This window comes from Odocoileus virginianus, unplaced genomic scaffold, assembly GCF_023699985.2.
Source record: "Odocoileus virginianus isolate 20LAN1187 ecotype Illinois unplaced genomic scaffold, Ovbor_1.2 Unplaced_Scaffold_13, whole genome shotgun sequence".
Classification (NCBI taxonomy): Eukaryota; Metazoa; Chordata; class Mammalia; order Artiodactyla; family Cervidae; genus Odocoileus; species Odocoileus virginianus.
Genome location: NW_027224275.1, coordinates 1127222 through 1144548, shown reverse-complemented (window position 1 = coordinate 1144548; position 17327 = coordinate 1127222). Strand labels below are relative to the sequence as shown.

The 17327-nt window shown below is 43.3% G+C and overlaps 1 protein-coding gene across 1 annotated transcript in view; it reads left to right on the top strand.

Annotated features, from left to right (window-relative positions):
* Positions 1-13421, top strand: part of PASD1 (PAS domain containing repressor 1) — a 68953-nt gene extending 55532 nt beyond the window's left edge. Inside the window, exons 11-13 of the mRNA XM_070462768.1 lie at positions 11811-11993; positions 12303-12494; positions 12855-13421. Of these exons, the coding sequence (XP_070318869.1) occupies positions 11811-11993; positions 12303-12494; positions 12855-13421 (942 nt within the window). The remainder of the gene's footprint in view (positions 1-11810; positions 11994-12302; positions 12495-12854) is intronic.
* The last annotated feature ends 3906 nt before the right edge of the window (positions 13422-17327 follow it).

The window sequence follows — 17327 nt, the reverse complement described above, 5'->3', positions numbered from 1 at the left end:
TAAATTTGTGTGAGCTTACTGTTTGCTTTTCTGCCCCCATGTATCCATGTTCATTGCATCTTTCCTGATAGCTTCTAGCTGCCTCTTTTGAAAGACTGTCTTCAGGCCTTCATCCTAACAGTATTTTATTTCCTCTTTTGAAAGACTGTCTTCAGGCCTTCATCCTAACAGTATTTTATTTTATTTATTTATTTTTTTTTCTTGCTTGGTTTATTTTTTTTTTCCATTTATTTTTATTAGTTGGAGGCTAATTACTTTACAACATTGCAGTGGTTTTTGTCATACATTGAAATGAATTAGCCATGGATTTACATGTATTCCCCATCCCGGTCCCCCGTCCCACCTCCCTCTCCACACCATCCCTCTGGGTCTTCCCAGTGCACCAGGCCTGAGCACTTGTCTCATGCATCCAACCTGGGCTGGTGATCTGTTTCACCCTAGATATACATGTTTCGATGCTGTTCTCTTGAAACATCCCACCCTCGCCTTCTCCCACAGAGTCCACAAGTCTGTTCTATACATCTGAGTCTCTTTTTCTTTTTTTTGCATATAGGGTTATCATTACCATCTTTCTAAATTCCATATATATGTGTTAGTATACTGTAATGGTCTTTATCTTTCTGGCTTACTTCACTCTGTATAATGGGCTCCAGTTTCACCCATCTCATTAGAACTGATTCAAATGAATTCTTTTTAATGTCTGAGTAATATTCCATGGTGTATATGTACCACAGCTTCCTCATCCATTCGTCTGCTGATGGGCATCTAGGTTGCTTCCATGTCCTGGCTATTATAAACAGTGCTGCGATGAACATTGGGGTGCACGTGTCTCTTTCGGATCTGGTTTCCTCAGTGTGTATGCCCAGAAGTGGTGGGAATGCAAATTAGTACAGCCACTATGGAAAACAGTGTGGAGATTCCTTAAAAAGCTGGAAATAGATCTGCCATATTGACCTAACAGTATTTTAAACTGGAATCTTTTTGCTTCCAAAAATATTCTTTGCTTTGTTTCTTTGCTTCATTTTTTCCCAAGCCATTTACTATTACTGTACATGATCCCATCAGTTAAGATCACTTAAACTCACTGCATTTCTGTTGATGGGCTAAAAATTATGAATGTACAAAAAGTGGACATCTTAACATCCAAGTATGTGTATTTCCCTTGAAAATCACCCAGGAAGCAAGAAGCTAGTGATTAAATTGATATATAGCTATGATAAAGAGCCAAAGCAAGAGGGCAGAGAAAGAGAAGTCATATCATATCTTAATGAATATCTCCCCAGCAGAATGTCTTTCTCAGTGTAATGAAAAGATTGTCACATCCTCAGAAAACATATTGCTCATTTTGAAGAGTACAAAACACAGTGTACTTGAAAAGTGAAGTTGCACAGTTTCCTGAAGTTGAAATGCTGGGAACTGATCTGGACGGACGTGCTCCAACAAATAGCTTCCTTAAGAAAAAATGAGCATGAGTCTATGTGTTAATCTAGTCCAAAACAAACACACAAACACATACACAATCTTTTGGCAGAGATTTCCAAGATTTCACTGATAAACTAGGTACTTGAAATTTCGTATGAACAGTGAGCCCCAGACTATTCAGAAAGGTTCCAGTTGTTACACAAGTGGAAGTGGATTGCTAAGTGTGAATGTAATGTATATTGTTTAAAGCAACAGATAGCTTAGACTGAGCTTAAAATCACTGGAGGATATCACTCGTTCTGCTCCTCACTTCTTGTATGACCTTCTCCTTTTTGACACTATCAAATGGGGAGGTTGCACTAGAAGCTCCCCAGGGTCATTGCTGTCTCTCTGCTACGGTATAGTAAAGGTACTTTTGTTAATAATACTTTCAACTTTAGTTTGTATGAAAAAGAGAGAAGTGGTTAAACAGCTCCCAATTGTCCTTTCCTTTCTCTAAACCTAGTCTGCATGTGGAAGATCTCTAGAAAAGTGGCCCCATCAGTGGAGGGTAGTTCTCTTACAGTTTTCTCACTTTTCTGAACCAGCATGCTACCAACACCTCTGAAATGCACACACACACACATATGTGTGTGTATATATATATATGTGTGTGTGTGTGTGTATATATATATATATATATATATATATATGGCAACAGCCTTCGATTGGTACACATTTTTCTTATGCATGTGCTTTTACCACATCTATACCATATTTCTCTTCTGAATTTTGATGTTGGAGAGCATATGACACCCATAATCTTTGCTTGTTGTTACCTTCCAGCAATTTTTTTAAGTACATGTTTCATGATAATTTTCTGTCAGGTATTCAGTTTCCTGAAATGATGTGAAATATATCAAAGTTTGTGTTCTACCTGTGTTTCCTGTCATTTTGTATATCTCTTTGTCACCAAACTGAGATGTCATCTTCTCCTTCCTTTTTGGAAATTCCTAGGAACCAGTAAATACTATAGAGATTGAACTTTCTGAATCATCAGATTCTACTGACGCCTTTAATGTAAATCCTGTTATGTCTGATGCCTCCAACTCAATGTCCTTGACAAGCGTATCTGCATCGTCTGGTGGGTACATTTTGACATTTGGATGGGGACTATCAAAAGAAAAATAGTGACCTACAGAGTAGTTACAGTTTTTCAAATGAAGATAGTGTTCTGTTTATAATGGTGTGAAATCACAAAAGTGAATTGTAACTTTCTTCATCGTCTGTAAGTTGTTGTGAATGATGGTTTGAGAGCACTGCAAATGAATATCTCAGCAAAGGTTCAAGTGTTTGGGAATGGTATTATTATCTCCAACTTAATTTTTTAAGTTTTTATTGAAATATGTGGAATCTAGATAAAAATGGACTCACAGACATAGAAAACAAAATTATGGTTACCAAAGGGGAAGCATGGGGAAGCATGAGACTGGGACTGAGATATACACACAACTATTCATAAAATAGATAACTAATAAGAACCTACTGTATAGCACAGAGGAACTCTACTCAATACTCTGCAATAACCTATATGGGAAAAGAATATATATACATATATTTATATATATTTATCCATATTAATATATATACACACACACATAAAACTGAATCATGTTGCTTTACACCAAAAACTAACCAACATTGTAAATTTCCCATTTAATTTTTCTTTCATTTATTTTTATTAGTTGGAGGTTAATTACTTTACAATATTGTAGTGGTTTTTGCCATACGTTGACATGAATCAGCCATGGATTTACATGTGTTCCCCATCCTGAACCCCCTCCCACCTCCCTCCCCATCCCATCCCTCTGGGTCTTCCCAGTGCACCAGCCCTGAGCACTTGTCTCATGCATCCAACCTGGGCTGGCAATCTGTTTCACATTGATAGTATACTTGTTTCAATGCTATTCTCTCAGAACATCACCACCCTCGCCTTCTTCTTGATCTAAAGATTGGTGCTAAATCTCAGTCCTTGGAGGAGTAGCACCTTATCTTTTCACACTTATGCAGCCTTTTTTGCTATGGTATGTTAATTGCAGTTCAAAGAAACCTCTTTTTAAAAAAAAACTGTACTATAAGAATTGTTACTAAAGAGTGAAGTGATAGTCTCTCAAAAATAGTGATATTTACTACAGAAGGTTAAATATTAAAGACATTTCATTAATTAAGACATTATATATAATGTCTTAATACATTTATATAATTAAGACTTTATATAAATATAATTGTATAAAAAATAGAATACAAAGAAAGCAGCAGTGGAGGCAAAATGCAAACCATGTCCTCCAATTAGCTGATCTTATCACTGATAACCTGTAGAATCCCCGTATATAGAAGTAATGCCTGTATTTTTGAGATAGTCTAGTTAAAAGTTCTTCCAGTATTGCAGTCAATCTCAAAGCTTTGTTTAAAATATCCTTTTAAGAGAAAGACAAGTGCCATATATTAACACATATATGTGGGATCTAAGAAGATAGTACCGATAATCATATTTGCAGAGCAACCAAGGAGACACGGGCATAAAGAGTGGGCTTTTGGACACAGTGTGGGAAGGGGAGTGTGGGATGATTTGAGAGAATACCATTGAAACGACTATATACATACATATACACTATACGTACACTAGATAGTGGGAATTTGCTGTATGATGCAGGGAGTGCAAGTCCTGGGTGCTCTGTGACAACCTAGAGGGGTGGGATGGGGAGGGAGGTGGGAAGGGCATTCAAGAAGGAGGGGACATATGTATACTTATGGCCAATTCATGTTGATGTATGGCAAAAACCATCACAATATTGTTAAGTAATTATCCTCTAATCACATTTTTTTTAAAAAGAAGAAAAAAATCCTTTCTAACCAGTTGTTTTTGGTGGAGCATGGGCAAGCTCCATGAACCCATGATTGTAATTTTGAAAATGTGTAAGACCAATTTAGTTTACACACAGTAAAATCCATTCTTTGAGGTGTACAGTTCTTGACAAAAGCAAAGAATCATACATCTACCACCACAGTACAAACAGAACAGCTCTGCCACCTCCCAAATTCCTTTGTGCTCAAACTCTGTCCCCTCCCCCCATCCTCTGGCAACCATTGATCTCTACTCCATCTCTGGTTTCCTTTTATCAGAATTTCATGTAAATGGAATCATACAATGTCTAGCCATTTTGACCTGTCTCTGTTAACAAAATGCATTTAGGATTCAAACATATGAATCAGTGGCTCATTCCTTTTTTCTTGCTGAGTGGTACTTCATCTTATGAATGCACCATTGTGGTTTTTTAAATTTTTTTTTAATTCATTCATCTGAAGAAGAACATTTGGAATTGTTCCAAGTTTTTGGTGATTATAAATAGAACTACTATGAACATTTGCATAGAGGTTTTTCGTGTGCCTATACACTTTTAAAGCATTTGGGTAAATTCTTGGAAGTGGGACTACTGGGTCCTATGGGAAGTGTGTGTGAAGAGAACTGCCAAACTCTATACTGAAATGATTCTATCATTTTGCATTATTCAAATAATGTCCTGGGGGCTGCTGAAGGAAAGTCGTGTCACACCACCTCCAAGAGCACTTCAGGAAGACCCAAGATTCTGTCTGCTTGGGAGCCTAGTTTTTCAGAAGTGCTTTATGACTAGGTTTGATTTGGCTTTATTAGTTGAAAAGTACCAAATTCAAGTAGCAGAGCCAAAAGATCTTTTATAATGAAAAGACACAATGTGAATGGTTGAGTGCCTGCTTATGTATGGAGTATGTATGGTGTATGGAGATAAAGTGAGACATTCCCTCCTTTTACTTCATTTTCAAATGTGAACAGATTTTTAAATAATGTTCTGAATTACTCCTGGTACCTGATGCATCTAATCCATAACATGGAATAAAAGTGTACCTTCCTCTTTCTGTAATATATAACAAGAAATAAACAGATAAATCTGTGTAATCCGTTTTGGGATGTTTGTAATTTAGCCTTTTTCGTTATGAATTCCAATCTTTTCTTCCTCAGAAACATACTCATTGCAGAGCTTTGAATCAGAACCTGAGATGGGACATGTGGCTTATATAAATGAGTTGAATCATGTGTACAAGGTGGGTAATCTGGCTGAGTCAGAAAAGTCAGACGAGGAAGTCCAGGAGAACCAGGAAGACGAAGAGGACCAGGAGGAAGACGAAGAGGACCAGGAGGAAGACGAAGAGGACCAGGAAGAAGATCAAGAGGACCCAGAAGACGAAGAGAAGCGAGAGGACCAAGAAGACAAGAAGAACCTGGAAGACGAAGAGGACCCGGAAAATGAAGAAGACCCGGAAGACGAAGAAGACCAGGAGGACCAGAAAAAGCAAGAGTACCGGGTAGGCTGGGTGGGCCTGGGGGACCAGTAGTACCAGCAGTATGAGCAGTACCAGCAGACCCAGGAAAGACCAGGTGAATCAGGTGGAGCAAGAGACTGGTCCTCCAGTTTGGCTGCTGATATCAGAGATCAGGTGCTCTGGGAGTCTTGCTCCACATATCTGTCTGTACCACTATCCCTGAAAAGCCCCAAACTTCCACTCTTGTGCTCAATTTCACTTTGCAGAAAGCACACTCGTTTTTTGTTTGTTTTTGTTTTGTTTTAAACTGTATCACCATTTCTGTTGTACTGGATTTTCTGATGCTGCTGAGAATCCAATGGGCCCTAGCCAACAGGGAGATTGGAGGTTCTTTAAGTAAGACAAAGTACTGTTTTCCTCTTAACGTGAAATAGCCAAAGACACTGTGCTTGAGAGAAAGTTTGAGTCAAGTAGGAAGTTTAACTACTAACAAAAGGCACTGTTTTTAAGCGCTCTGCTCATTATCTGTGAGGAGATAACTGTCCCATGGGAGGATGGTTTTCCTGCCTACCCATACCAACACTTCCACACCACAAGCTAGGTTTCCCCAAGGGATTGTCAGAATGTACTTTCAACTGTCAGCACCAATGTATGGTTGAAGGCCAAATCAAGACAGCTGGATTCATGACTCTGTTGTTCTACCCCCAAATTTATCTACATAATCACAGGTTTGGATGATCTTTGTATTAGACAGGATTATTGTCATCAGGATTGGCAGCCAAGATAATGAGTTTATGGTCTGTTATGTGGAATTGTATGCAATAACTACCAAGCGTTAGGTGAGTCACTTCATTAGATGACATCCTCTTCTAATGAGAAGAAGCAAGGGCTAGAAAACAACTGTTTTTTGGCCCCAGCACTGTGATCTTGGCACATCCCTGAGCCTCAGCTTCTCCACCTGAAGTGGTCTGCTTGCCTTGCAGGGAATTTTAGACTGCTCTGAAAATTCTTTGAGTTATTGAAAAGAAAATTTAGAAAGAAATACATTTGTCTTTGTTTATGTCCATATCATGCTAGAAAGTTGTGCTTCCCCTTTCACTGATGATAGCTTTCTCTTCTCCTTCGAGTTAATTTCTTTTTAAGCTTTAAATATACCTTTTGTTTAAAATGGTCAAAATAACCTGCAGTGTGTGCAGCCTGGCTCTGCCTGTGATAGTGTAATAGGCTTGTTTCTGGGTGCCATGGGCTGACAGACGAGTATACCCAGAAGACTGAAAGCAAAGCGGGAGAAGGGAAGTTTTAAAAGATTTTTGCCTTGTGATGAGAGCTCTTAGGATTTGATCTCTTAACAGCTTTCATGTATAACATATAATAATGTTCGTGATATTTTTATCATGTTGTATGTTACATCCCTGTAATTTATTTATCTTTAACTTGGAGTTTGTATCTTTTGACTGCCTTCATCCATTTCCCCACCACCCCCACTCACCTGTGCTAACCACAAATCTGATCTCTTTGTCTATGAGTTTGTTTTTGCAGTGTAATAGACCTAGAACACAATGTTAGTTCCTGGTATACAACATAGTGATTCAGCACTTGTGTACATTACAAAATGATCACCACAATAAGTCTAGTTACTATCTGTCACCATACAGATATATAAGTATTGACTATGTTCCCCACACTGTAATTTTCACATCTGTGACTCATTTAATTTGCAGCTGAAAGTTTGTACTTCTTAATCCCTTCATCTTTTCCTCTAATACCTCACTCTTGTCCCCTCTGGCAACCACCTGTTTGTTCTCTGTATCTATGACTCTGTTTCTGTTTGTCTTACTTGTTCATTTGCTTTGCTTTTTACTTTCCGTATTTCACACAGTGAAATCAATGTGTTTCTCTCTTTCTGACTTAACTTAGCATTATACACTATTGGTTGACCCATGTTGCTGCAAATGACAAGGATTCATTCCTTTAATGGCTGAGCATATATATTCCATATAACATATAATATTCCAATTCTATGTTTGTGCTGTGCCCAGTTGCTCAGTCATGTCTGACTCTTTGTGACCCCAAGGACTGTAGCCCACCAGGCTCCTTGTCCATGGAATTTTCCAGGCAAGAATACCGGAGTGGATTGCCATTTCCTTCTCCAGGAGATCTTCCCGACCCAGGAGATGAACCTGCATCTCTTGTATCTCCTGCATTGGCATGCGGGTCCTTTACCATTGTGCTACCTTGGAATCTCAATTGTATGTATGCTCCATCTTTATTCATTTATCTTTTGATGGGCATTTACGTTACTTCCATATCTTGGCTATTGTAAATAGTGCTGCAGTGAACATAGGGTTACATATATCTTCTCTAACTAGTGCATTTCTTTTCTTCAGATAAATACCCAAGAGTGGAATTTCTGGATCTTATGCTGGTTTCATTTTTAATTTTTTGAGGAACCTCCATACTGTTTTCCCATAGGGACTGTACCAATTTACATTCCCACCAACAAGGCAGGAGAGTTCCCTTTTCTCCATATCTTCACTGACACTTTATTTGTTGTCTTTTTGATGATAGCCATTCTGACAGGTGTGAGATGACATCTCATTGTGGTTTTGATTTATGTTTCCCTGATGATTAGTGATGTTGACAATCTTTTCATGTGCCTGTTGGTAATCTATATATCTTCTTTGGAAAAAAAAATATCTGTTCAGATACCTTGCCCATTTGGGGACTGTTTATTTGTTTGAATATGTTGAATTGTATCAGTTCTCTGTGTATTTTGGATATTAACCACTTATCAGATATTTCTTTTGCAAATATAGTCTCCCATTTTGTAGGCAGCCTTTTCATTTTGTTCGTAGTTTCTTTTGCTGCCCAAAGGCTTTTTAGTTTGACATAATCCCACTTGTTTATTTTTACTTTTGTTTCCCTTGCCTGGGGAGACATATCAAAAAATATTACAAAGACTGATATCAAAGAGCATACTGCCTATGATTTCTTCTAGAAGTTTTATGGCTTCAGGGCTTAACGTTTAACTCTTTAATTCATTTTGAATTTATTTTTATGTATGTTGTGAGATTCTTTGGCGTGTAGCTGTAAGGTTTTCCCAACAACACTTATTGAAGAGACTGTTTTCTCTCTATTGTATATTCTTGCCACCTTTGTTGTAAATTAATTACACATATAATTGTGGTTCTCTTATATGTTATAAGCAGGGTTCTTTATTCTGTTCCATTGATCTATATGTCTGTTTTTGTGCTGGTAACATACTATTTTGATTACAGTAGATTTGTACTATAGTCTGAAGTCAGCGAGCATGATGCCTCCAGCTTTGTTCCCCCTTCTCAAGATTGTCTTGGTTATTCAGTGTCTTTTGTGTTTCCATACAAATTTTAGAATTATTTGTTCTAGTTCTGTGAAAAATGCCATTGGTATTTTGATAGGGATTGCTTTGAATCTGTAGATTGCCTTAGGTAGTATGGTCATTTTAACAACATTATTTCTTTCTATCTATAAGTACAGTATAACTTTCCATCTGTTCATGTCATCTTTAGTTTCTTTCACCAGTGTCTTACAGTTTTCAGAGTACAGGTCTTTAAACTCCTTAGGTAGGTTTATTCCTAAGGATTTTATTGTTTTTGATGTAATTATAAATGGGATTATTTTATTAAGTTATCTTTCTGATAGTTTGTCAATAATGTATACAAATGCAACAGATTTCCATATTTTAATGTTGTATCCTCAACTTTACCAAATTCATTTATAAATTCTAGTAGTTTTTTGGTGATATCTTTAGATGAGGTCCTGACAGGGGCCATCTTGGGGATAGTGCCAGCTCCTGGTGAATGGAGCTAGGAGCTGATATCTCTGGCTGCAGAGCTCTCAGGCTCCCAGAGCTGATGTTTCCCAGCTAGTGAGCAGGGTGGGGACCCAGGAGGTCCCAGGAGTAGTGCCAGTTCACTGGTGGGCAACTCCATGTCTTGAACCTGCTGATGGATTGGGTCAAGTCTGGAGGTAGCTGAAGACTCAGGTGGCCCTGAGGCAGCCAGCCTGTTGGTGGGTGGGCCTGTATCCTTGCATGGCTATTTGCTTGGCCAGAGGCATCTCAGAACTGGCACCTATAGACTGTTGGGTCAGGGTGGGGCTGGGTCCTAGGGCTAGTAAGCTTGAGAGAGGATCCCACAATGGCCCTTGCCAACAACAGTGTCCACATAGGAGAATGAACTCCAAAAATGGCTACTGTCAGTGTCTGTGTCCCTGGGGGAAGCTGCAGTTGCCTTTTGCCTCTTGGGAGGCTGTCCATGATCAGCAGGTGAGTCTGACCCAGCCTCCTATCCAGTTACTGCTTCTGCCCTGGATCCAGGAGCATGTGAGACTTTGTGTGCATCCTGTAAGAGTGAAATCTCTATTTCCTATACCCCTTGGCTCCCCTGAAAGTAAGTCCCACCGGCCTTCAAAGCCAAATGACCTGGGAACTCAGCTTCCCAGGCAGGACCCTCAGCCTGGCAAGTCTGATGTGGGGCTCAGACCTCTCGCACCCCGGGGAGAACCTCTGCAATTGTAATTGTCCTCATGTCTGTGGGTCACCTACCCTAGGGTATGTGTCTGAACTGTCGTGCCACTCCCACTCTTGCTACTCATCTCTTCATGGTTCCTTCTCTATAGAGAAGATCTGTAGTTGTAGAAGATCTTTTGTGCTGGTCTTCAGATCTTTCTCATCAATAGTTGCTCGGTAGATAGAATTTTGGTGTGCCCATGGGAGCAGATGAGTTCAGGGTCTTCCTGCTCTTCCATCTTGGGCACTCCCCTGACTCTTCCTATCTGTCTCCTGTCTCTGATCAGTTTCAGGTCCCAGTTATCTCTATCTTAAATTAATTCTACTGCCTCTTCACTATGTTTTTTTCTGACTCCAGACTTACTTTGTCCTGTCAGTTCATCTTCCACACTGCTGCCCGAAGGCATGTTCTGCAACACTATCTGAGCATGTCACTTCCCCAATCAAATCTGTGCTTTAGAACATGCCTCCTGGCTGCAGTGTTTAAGTTCCCTGGCCACCTAAATGTGTATAGTCTGCACAAGGCTCTTTTCCCAGCTTCCCTTTCAAGTGCAACTTGCCTCATCCCTTCTTTCCTGCCAGTGCAAAGCATTAGTTTGTCCTGCAACACGGTTTCTAATTTTATTAACCTATACATTTGTTTGGGCTTCCCTGGTAGCTCAGTTGGTAAAGAATCCACCTGTAATGCAGGTTCAATTCCTGGGTTGGGAAAAGCTCCTGAAGAAGGGATAGGCTGCCCATTACAGTATTCTTGGGTTTCCCTGGTGGCTCAGACAGTAAAGAATCCACCTGCAATGTGGGAGACCTGGGTTTGATCCCTGGGTTGGGAAGATCCTCTGGAGGAGGGCATGGCAACCCACTCCAGTATTCTTGCCTGCAGAATCCCCATGGACAGAGGAGTCTGGCAGGCTACAGTCCATGGTGTCACAAAGAGTCAGACACAACTGAGTGACTAAGCACACACATACATTTGTTTATCGGCAGATCTGAGACTGATACTCAAGTTAAAATTAGATTTCCAGGGCTAAGGGGAGAGTTTTCCTCCAAGTAGTATTGTTGTGTGGACACCATGGTTGTGGGAAAGTTAGATTTATGGATTCTGATGGTGCTTAGACGACTGCCTGGATGAAAGGAAGTGCCAATTGAGCCTCCTTCTTTCTGCATCACTAGCAGGAGCTTTGATGGATGTTTCTACATGTCTCATTTGTGATCTGACCTGCTACACTCTGACTCTTCCACTAAGGACTGTGGGAAGGTTATTTCATGTCTCTGAGTCAATGTTTGGGGAAAAATTAGACTAAACATTACTCATAATCTTTTCTGATTATTGGATTTTTGGATTCCCTAACATTTCTTCACACTTTCTAGTAGTGAATGAAATCAGGGTTGGGGTGGTGTTGTTCACATTCTCAGTATGCCAAAGCTTGGGAATGAAACAATGTGGTAGAATTTGGAGAAGCTGGTGGCCCCATATATAAACCATAATGATGTCTCCCCACAGCCCCTACAGCTGTCATCACACATAACATCATACATCAAGAGACAAGAGGAGGAAATGATGAAGAAATTCCAGAAGCAGCTGGACAAGCAGACACATATACTGCAAGCCGAAATCAAAAACCAGAGGAGCTCCCTGGAGACTTTGAAGGAGCAGCTCCAAGAGAAGCACGATTCCAAGTCACAGGTCAGAGACCAGTTCTATGCCAGTGGCAAAAGGGAGATGAGTAGGGACCTGGACAGCCTTCAAGGGGTTAGTTAATAGAGCCTGCTAGTAGTGAGGGCAACTGCCTCCAGGGCAGCATGGCACATCTGGAATGATCTTCAGCAGGGACCTAGGGCTTTGCTCCTTTTCTTTTAGTTGCAGGAGCTGAGGTGGGCCAAGGCTCTCTGTGAGCTGGCCTGTAGGCAGTCTTGCTCCATGACCAGAATGTCTTCTGCCCTAAGGAAAGCTGTGGCCCCTGAGTAAGACCTTTGTGATACTGTGTCCTTACAGGAGCTGCCATCCATCACAGGCCATGTTCACAGTCACGATTTACTGGAGCCAGCACCCAAGAAACCACACTGTGAGGCAGTGAAGAGTCCCTTCTCCGATATTTCGGAGGCCACATCTGTCAGTGATTCATGTGTGCCATATTCTTCCCATTCCCCCAAGGAGCTTCAGCAGACTTTTGACACTTCTGCCCAGGTATGACAGGCCGCTTTCATCACTGTAGCCAAAGGCAGAGTTCATTCTCAGGAAAGCATGGGCTCCCCTGTTTCTCTGGTGGGAGTGGTGGTTTCCCGGTTGGGTGCAGTTCACTTGCCTGAGATAAAACGTCCAGACCTGCTGGACCTGGGCACACATGCACACATGCGTGTGTATCGGTACTGGACCACAGCTTCTCACAGCTGGGAGCGGAGAGTCACCAGACTGCTGGGGCGCCCAGAGAGGAAATGTTCCTGTTGTCTTCTGCCGCAAAGGGTGGATAGTTTGTTCCATATATGAGGCTCTGGCAGACACTGAGTTGCTCTTCTCTCTTTCCTGTGGATGCCGGTGCCCATTCAGGAGGAGGTGAAGTACCAGCAGCAGCAGAAGCAACAAGAGCAGCTGCAGCAGGAAGAGCAGCAGCAGCAACAACAGCAGCTGCAGCAACTTCAGGAGCAGCAGCAGCTGCAGCAGCAGGAGCAGCAGCAGCTGCAGCAGCAGCAGCAGCTGCAGCAGCAGCAGCAAACAGCTGCAGCTGCAGCTGCAGCAGTTACAGCAGCAGCAGCAACTTCAGGGGCAGCAGCAGCTGCAGCAACAACAGCAGCTGCAGCAACTTCAGGAGCAGCAGCAGCTGCAACTGCAGCGGCAGCAGCAGCTGCAGCAACAACAGCAGCTGCAGCAACTTCAGGAGCAGCAGCAGCTGCAACTGCAGCGGCAGCAGCAGCTGCAGCAACAACAGCAGCTGCAGCAACTTCAGGAGCAGCAGCAGCAGCAGCAACAACAGCGGCTGCAGCAACTTCAGGAGCAGCAGCAGCTGCAACTGCAGCGGCAGCAGCAACAACAGAAGCTGCAGCAACTTCAGGAGCAGCAGCAGCTGCAGAAACTGCAGCAGCAGCAGCAGCTGCCCAAGCAGCCACAACAATATGATACCACCAGGGAGAACCAAGTGCTGCATGTATACCTGCCAAACCAACCTAGATTCTCTATGGTCCGCTACAATGATGGCTTCATGCCCCTGCCCCTATCCCAACCACCACCACCACCACCTCCACCACCACCACCACCACCACCACCTCCACCACCACCACCACCACCACCACCACCACCACCACCACCACCCATCTTTCTTCCTATCAAAATGGTAGCTGAACAGCAGCCCTCTGGCTACTATCGTGCTGAAAACCTCAATGCCTCTGGCTACTATCGTGCTGAAAACCTCAATGCCTCTGGCTACTATCGTGCTGACACCTTCCATGACCAGAAACCTGGTAGATTCAGGTAAGAAGGCCGCAAGATGGTCATAAGGGCTGAGGTCACTGCTTTCTGATGGTGGCTGGACATCACACCCGAAACTATGGGTGACGTGCCCATGGGCACCCAAAGTACCCTTATCCCAAGCAACCTGCTCCCATTCATCCTGCTCTGTGGCCCTGCTGCCTCTGCTGGCATGATCCATAGCCAAGCATGCCTCGATGGAACAGAGCTGTCTCTATGAAAATAAGAAGGCTAGATCAGGAAGCCTCCAAGCTAGGGAAGTAGCATTCCAGTCTTGAAATTGCTTGACTTGTAGCCAAGCCGTTTCACAGCACAGGGTGTCTATCGGGAAGTCTCGAGCATCCCCAGCTGAGGGACTCCTGGCTCCTAACTCCCTGCTTCCATTTTCCTGGGATCCTGTGGTCACAGTAGAGCAGCTGAAGGGGTCTCCATATCACTGACAATCCATATGGCATTGGACACCTAAAGAGCCAAAAACATAGAAAGACCAAGTCCTGGGAGGCAGTATGAGGACAGGAACACAGTTTCAGCTCAGGGATAAAATCTTTGGTCTCAATGCCAGAAAAAGAAGGTTCTGCTCAGCAATGAAAGGTGGTGTAAGCACAGTCTTGGTGCCCAATATTTATTTCTGAATGAATGCCAGTCTCTGACCGGGTCTCCTAAAGCTCTCCTGAGTTCCTTCTGGGTCTTCCTTTAGGAACAGTGACCCAGGCATGTGGGATGGGTTAGTGCCATGTTTCTCATTGGCCTGATTATCAGAATCAACCTGAGGAGGTTATTGAAAGTGCATATTCAGAGTCTGGGATGATGCTCAGAAATCTCTGTTTATCACACAGCTCTCAAGGTTAGGGTGATAGAGGGAGCCCTGGACTTAGAGGAGAAAGTGGACTTGCAGCCCCTCTGGGTCTCAGGTTCCTTCAGTGATGAAGGGCAAGTCCCTGACTTCAGAGTCGGTGAAGTGACTTAAACAGAGATCACCATCTTGAAAGAAGCAGGACTGTCCAAGTAATAGCAACAATACCATTGATACAAATCACTAAATTTTCTCAGTGTTTCCATTTGCTTTACTTTGGAGAATTGAGTCTTATTCAGGCCAAAGTGAGAGTCCAAGCCAGTGGCCCCTGATTTGGCCACCCAAACCAAAAGTTCTTTGAGTACCTCTTAATGAGCAAGACTATGTCTCTTGGGCCTTATTGCTAGACCCATGTCTCTGTAACATGTTTCTTCTATTACAGATTCTTTCCTGAAAATCAATATCAGCCCTGCATGAATCTATTCTCTATGACCCACGGCTCAGGGTCCCATGGCATTTATTCTACCAACCTTCCTCAGACTACTACCATCACCCAAAACCCACAGCTTGTTAACCTGGAGACTCCACAAGACTACATCCACCTCTGGCAACAGCCGAAAGATCCGAAAAATCATCTTTACCAAGTAGTCCAACAGAATAATTGGGCTCCCAATGAGCAGGCCACCATGGGCCAAGCCACCTATGCTCAGGTATAGCACTCCCTTCTTCTCTGCCCCCGACCCAGGTTGGAGGTTCTGCACAGGGATACACCCCTTCTGCATAGGCTCCGTGTGTGAAATCCACACTTTAAAGCACAAGAAAATTTGAGGATGGGTACCCACATGGGGGTAGCAGTCACAGCTGAGCAAAAAGAGTCTCTAGGCTTCCATGAAAAAGTGAGCTGTTCTCGTAGCTATTAAATGCAGTCCTACTTGGAAACGTCTCAAAAATGTGTTCCCTGGGCAGAGTGAGTCTTGCCATATGCTGAACTCAATGCCCTAGATGGGAGACCTTTCTGAACTTCTGTATCTTTCAGTTCAGTTCAGTTCAGTCGCTCAGTCGTGTCCGACTCTTTGCGACCCCATGAATCACAGCACGCCAGGCCTCCCTGTCCATCACAAACCCCCAGAGTCTACTCAAACTCATGCCCATTGAGTCGGTGATGCCATCCAGCCAGGTCTGGTGTGGGATCGTTTCCTCGTATTGAAAATAAACCAGGAGTCCTTCTGATGAGTGTTTGGCATCCAATCATGGAGTGCCCCGTATTTGGCAGGGCAAACCGCACCTTGGGGACCATCTGCAGTGGCCATGTTGCTAGGGCAGGGATGGGAGCTGGTCGAGACCACAGTCACATAGCAGATTTGGCTCCCAGATACATTCCCAGCAGTCCCCTTGGGGACCACAAACTCTCAGTCTGACTAATACCACTTACAAAGGATGTTTGGGTTCTGGCTTTAGAAATCTTAAAAGAGCTTAACCCCTTAAAAAAAAACTAACCACAACAAAAATCCAGTAAACTAAGGCAGAATGAAGGAATTTGTGTATTTTAAATGGTATGATTCATTTCACAAACACCCCTTGACCAGCTGGGCCACCAGCCCTCCAGAAAGGTGGTCCATTAGAGGGACAGCCTGTATGATGCCATCAGATGGTCAGTGGACACTGTGGTTCATTTACTAAGCCAGACTCTACTGAGACCCTCATGCATGTTCTCAAGGCACTTACCCTGAGAAGCAGATGCCCAGTTAGTGGAGAAAGAAGGACCTGGGGATGTGACACAGGTGGGAGAAGAACCAGGGGAGCAGCCAAAGGCAGGACCGTATCAGATGCTCCCTGTCCACAAGACTGCAGGGGCTCACACACCCTGCCCTGGCTCCCCTTCTCCACGCTCTGGAGCCTTGCTCTCCCTAGGTCCTCCAACACATTCAGCCTCTGCCATAGCCCAGCCCTGCTCCTTCTGGTTCCCCAACCTTGTCCTCCACCCCCTTGAGTTCAACTCAATGAAATCTATCACTTTCAGAAACCAGTCCAAGGGGGTCCTTCTTTCTCCAGCACAAAATGCCCCACAGTCCACTCTTGGTGACACCATCAGGGTGTCTGTCCCTCCTCCCCTGTCCGCAGGCCAGAATGGGTTGTTACCTCTCTGTGTCACATTGAATGAGCCAGGTAGCTGCCAGGGAGGCTCTGCATGGAAGTCATCCATTCTGTGCAGAATGGTGAGACCTAAAGTTAGAGGCAGGGATAGGCTGGAGAGACCTTCTAATGCCTTGACTGGCCATGGCTGGTCGGGAGCTGGGTCGGGGACAGCCAGATCCAGTAGCCTTAGGCCTTCAGACAAGTTTTTGGAGAGCCCAGGCCTACTTCTGCTGCTCTTTAAGTTACTATGCTGTTTGGAGAGAGAAGCTGGGGGTATACCATTTCCCCAGCTCCAACATCTACTGGCACCTTGCAGGCTTGTGTTTTCCAAAGACGTCCTTCTCAGCAGCTTACTGGCTCAGACCAAAGGGATCCTCACACCACTGCAAAATGGGCCCAGGAACTCTAGCAAAGGACTCCATCTTGTCCCCTTTCTCTCAACAGGTGGCACCCATTGAACAAGGCCAGCATTCTTCAGGACTGGAGATTGTCCAAGTCTTTGGGAATAATGGGCCAAACCAGCTAAAGCCCTATATGTCATCACAGCAGTCCTACTTGAATCAGTAGAGCCGCATTAGCTCTACTTTTCTCTCAGGCCTTGAGAGAAGGGGGGAAAGACAGGCCAATGA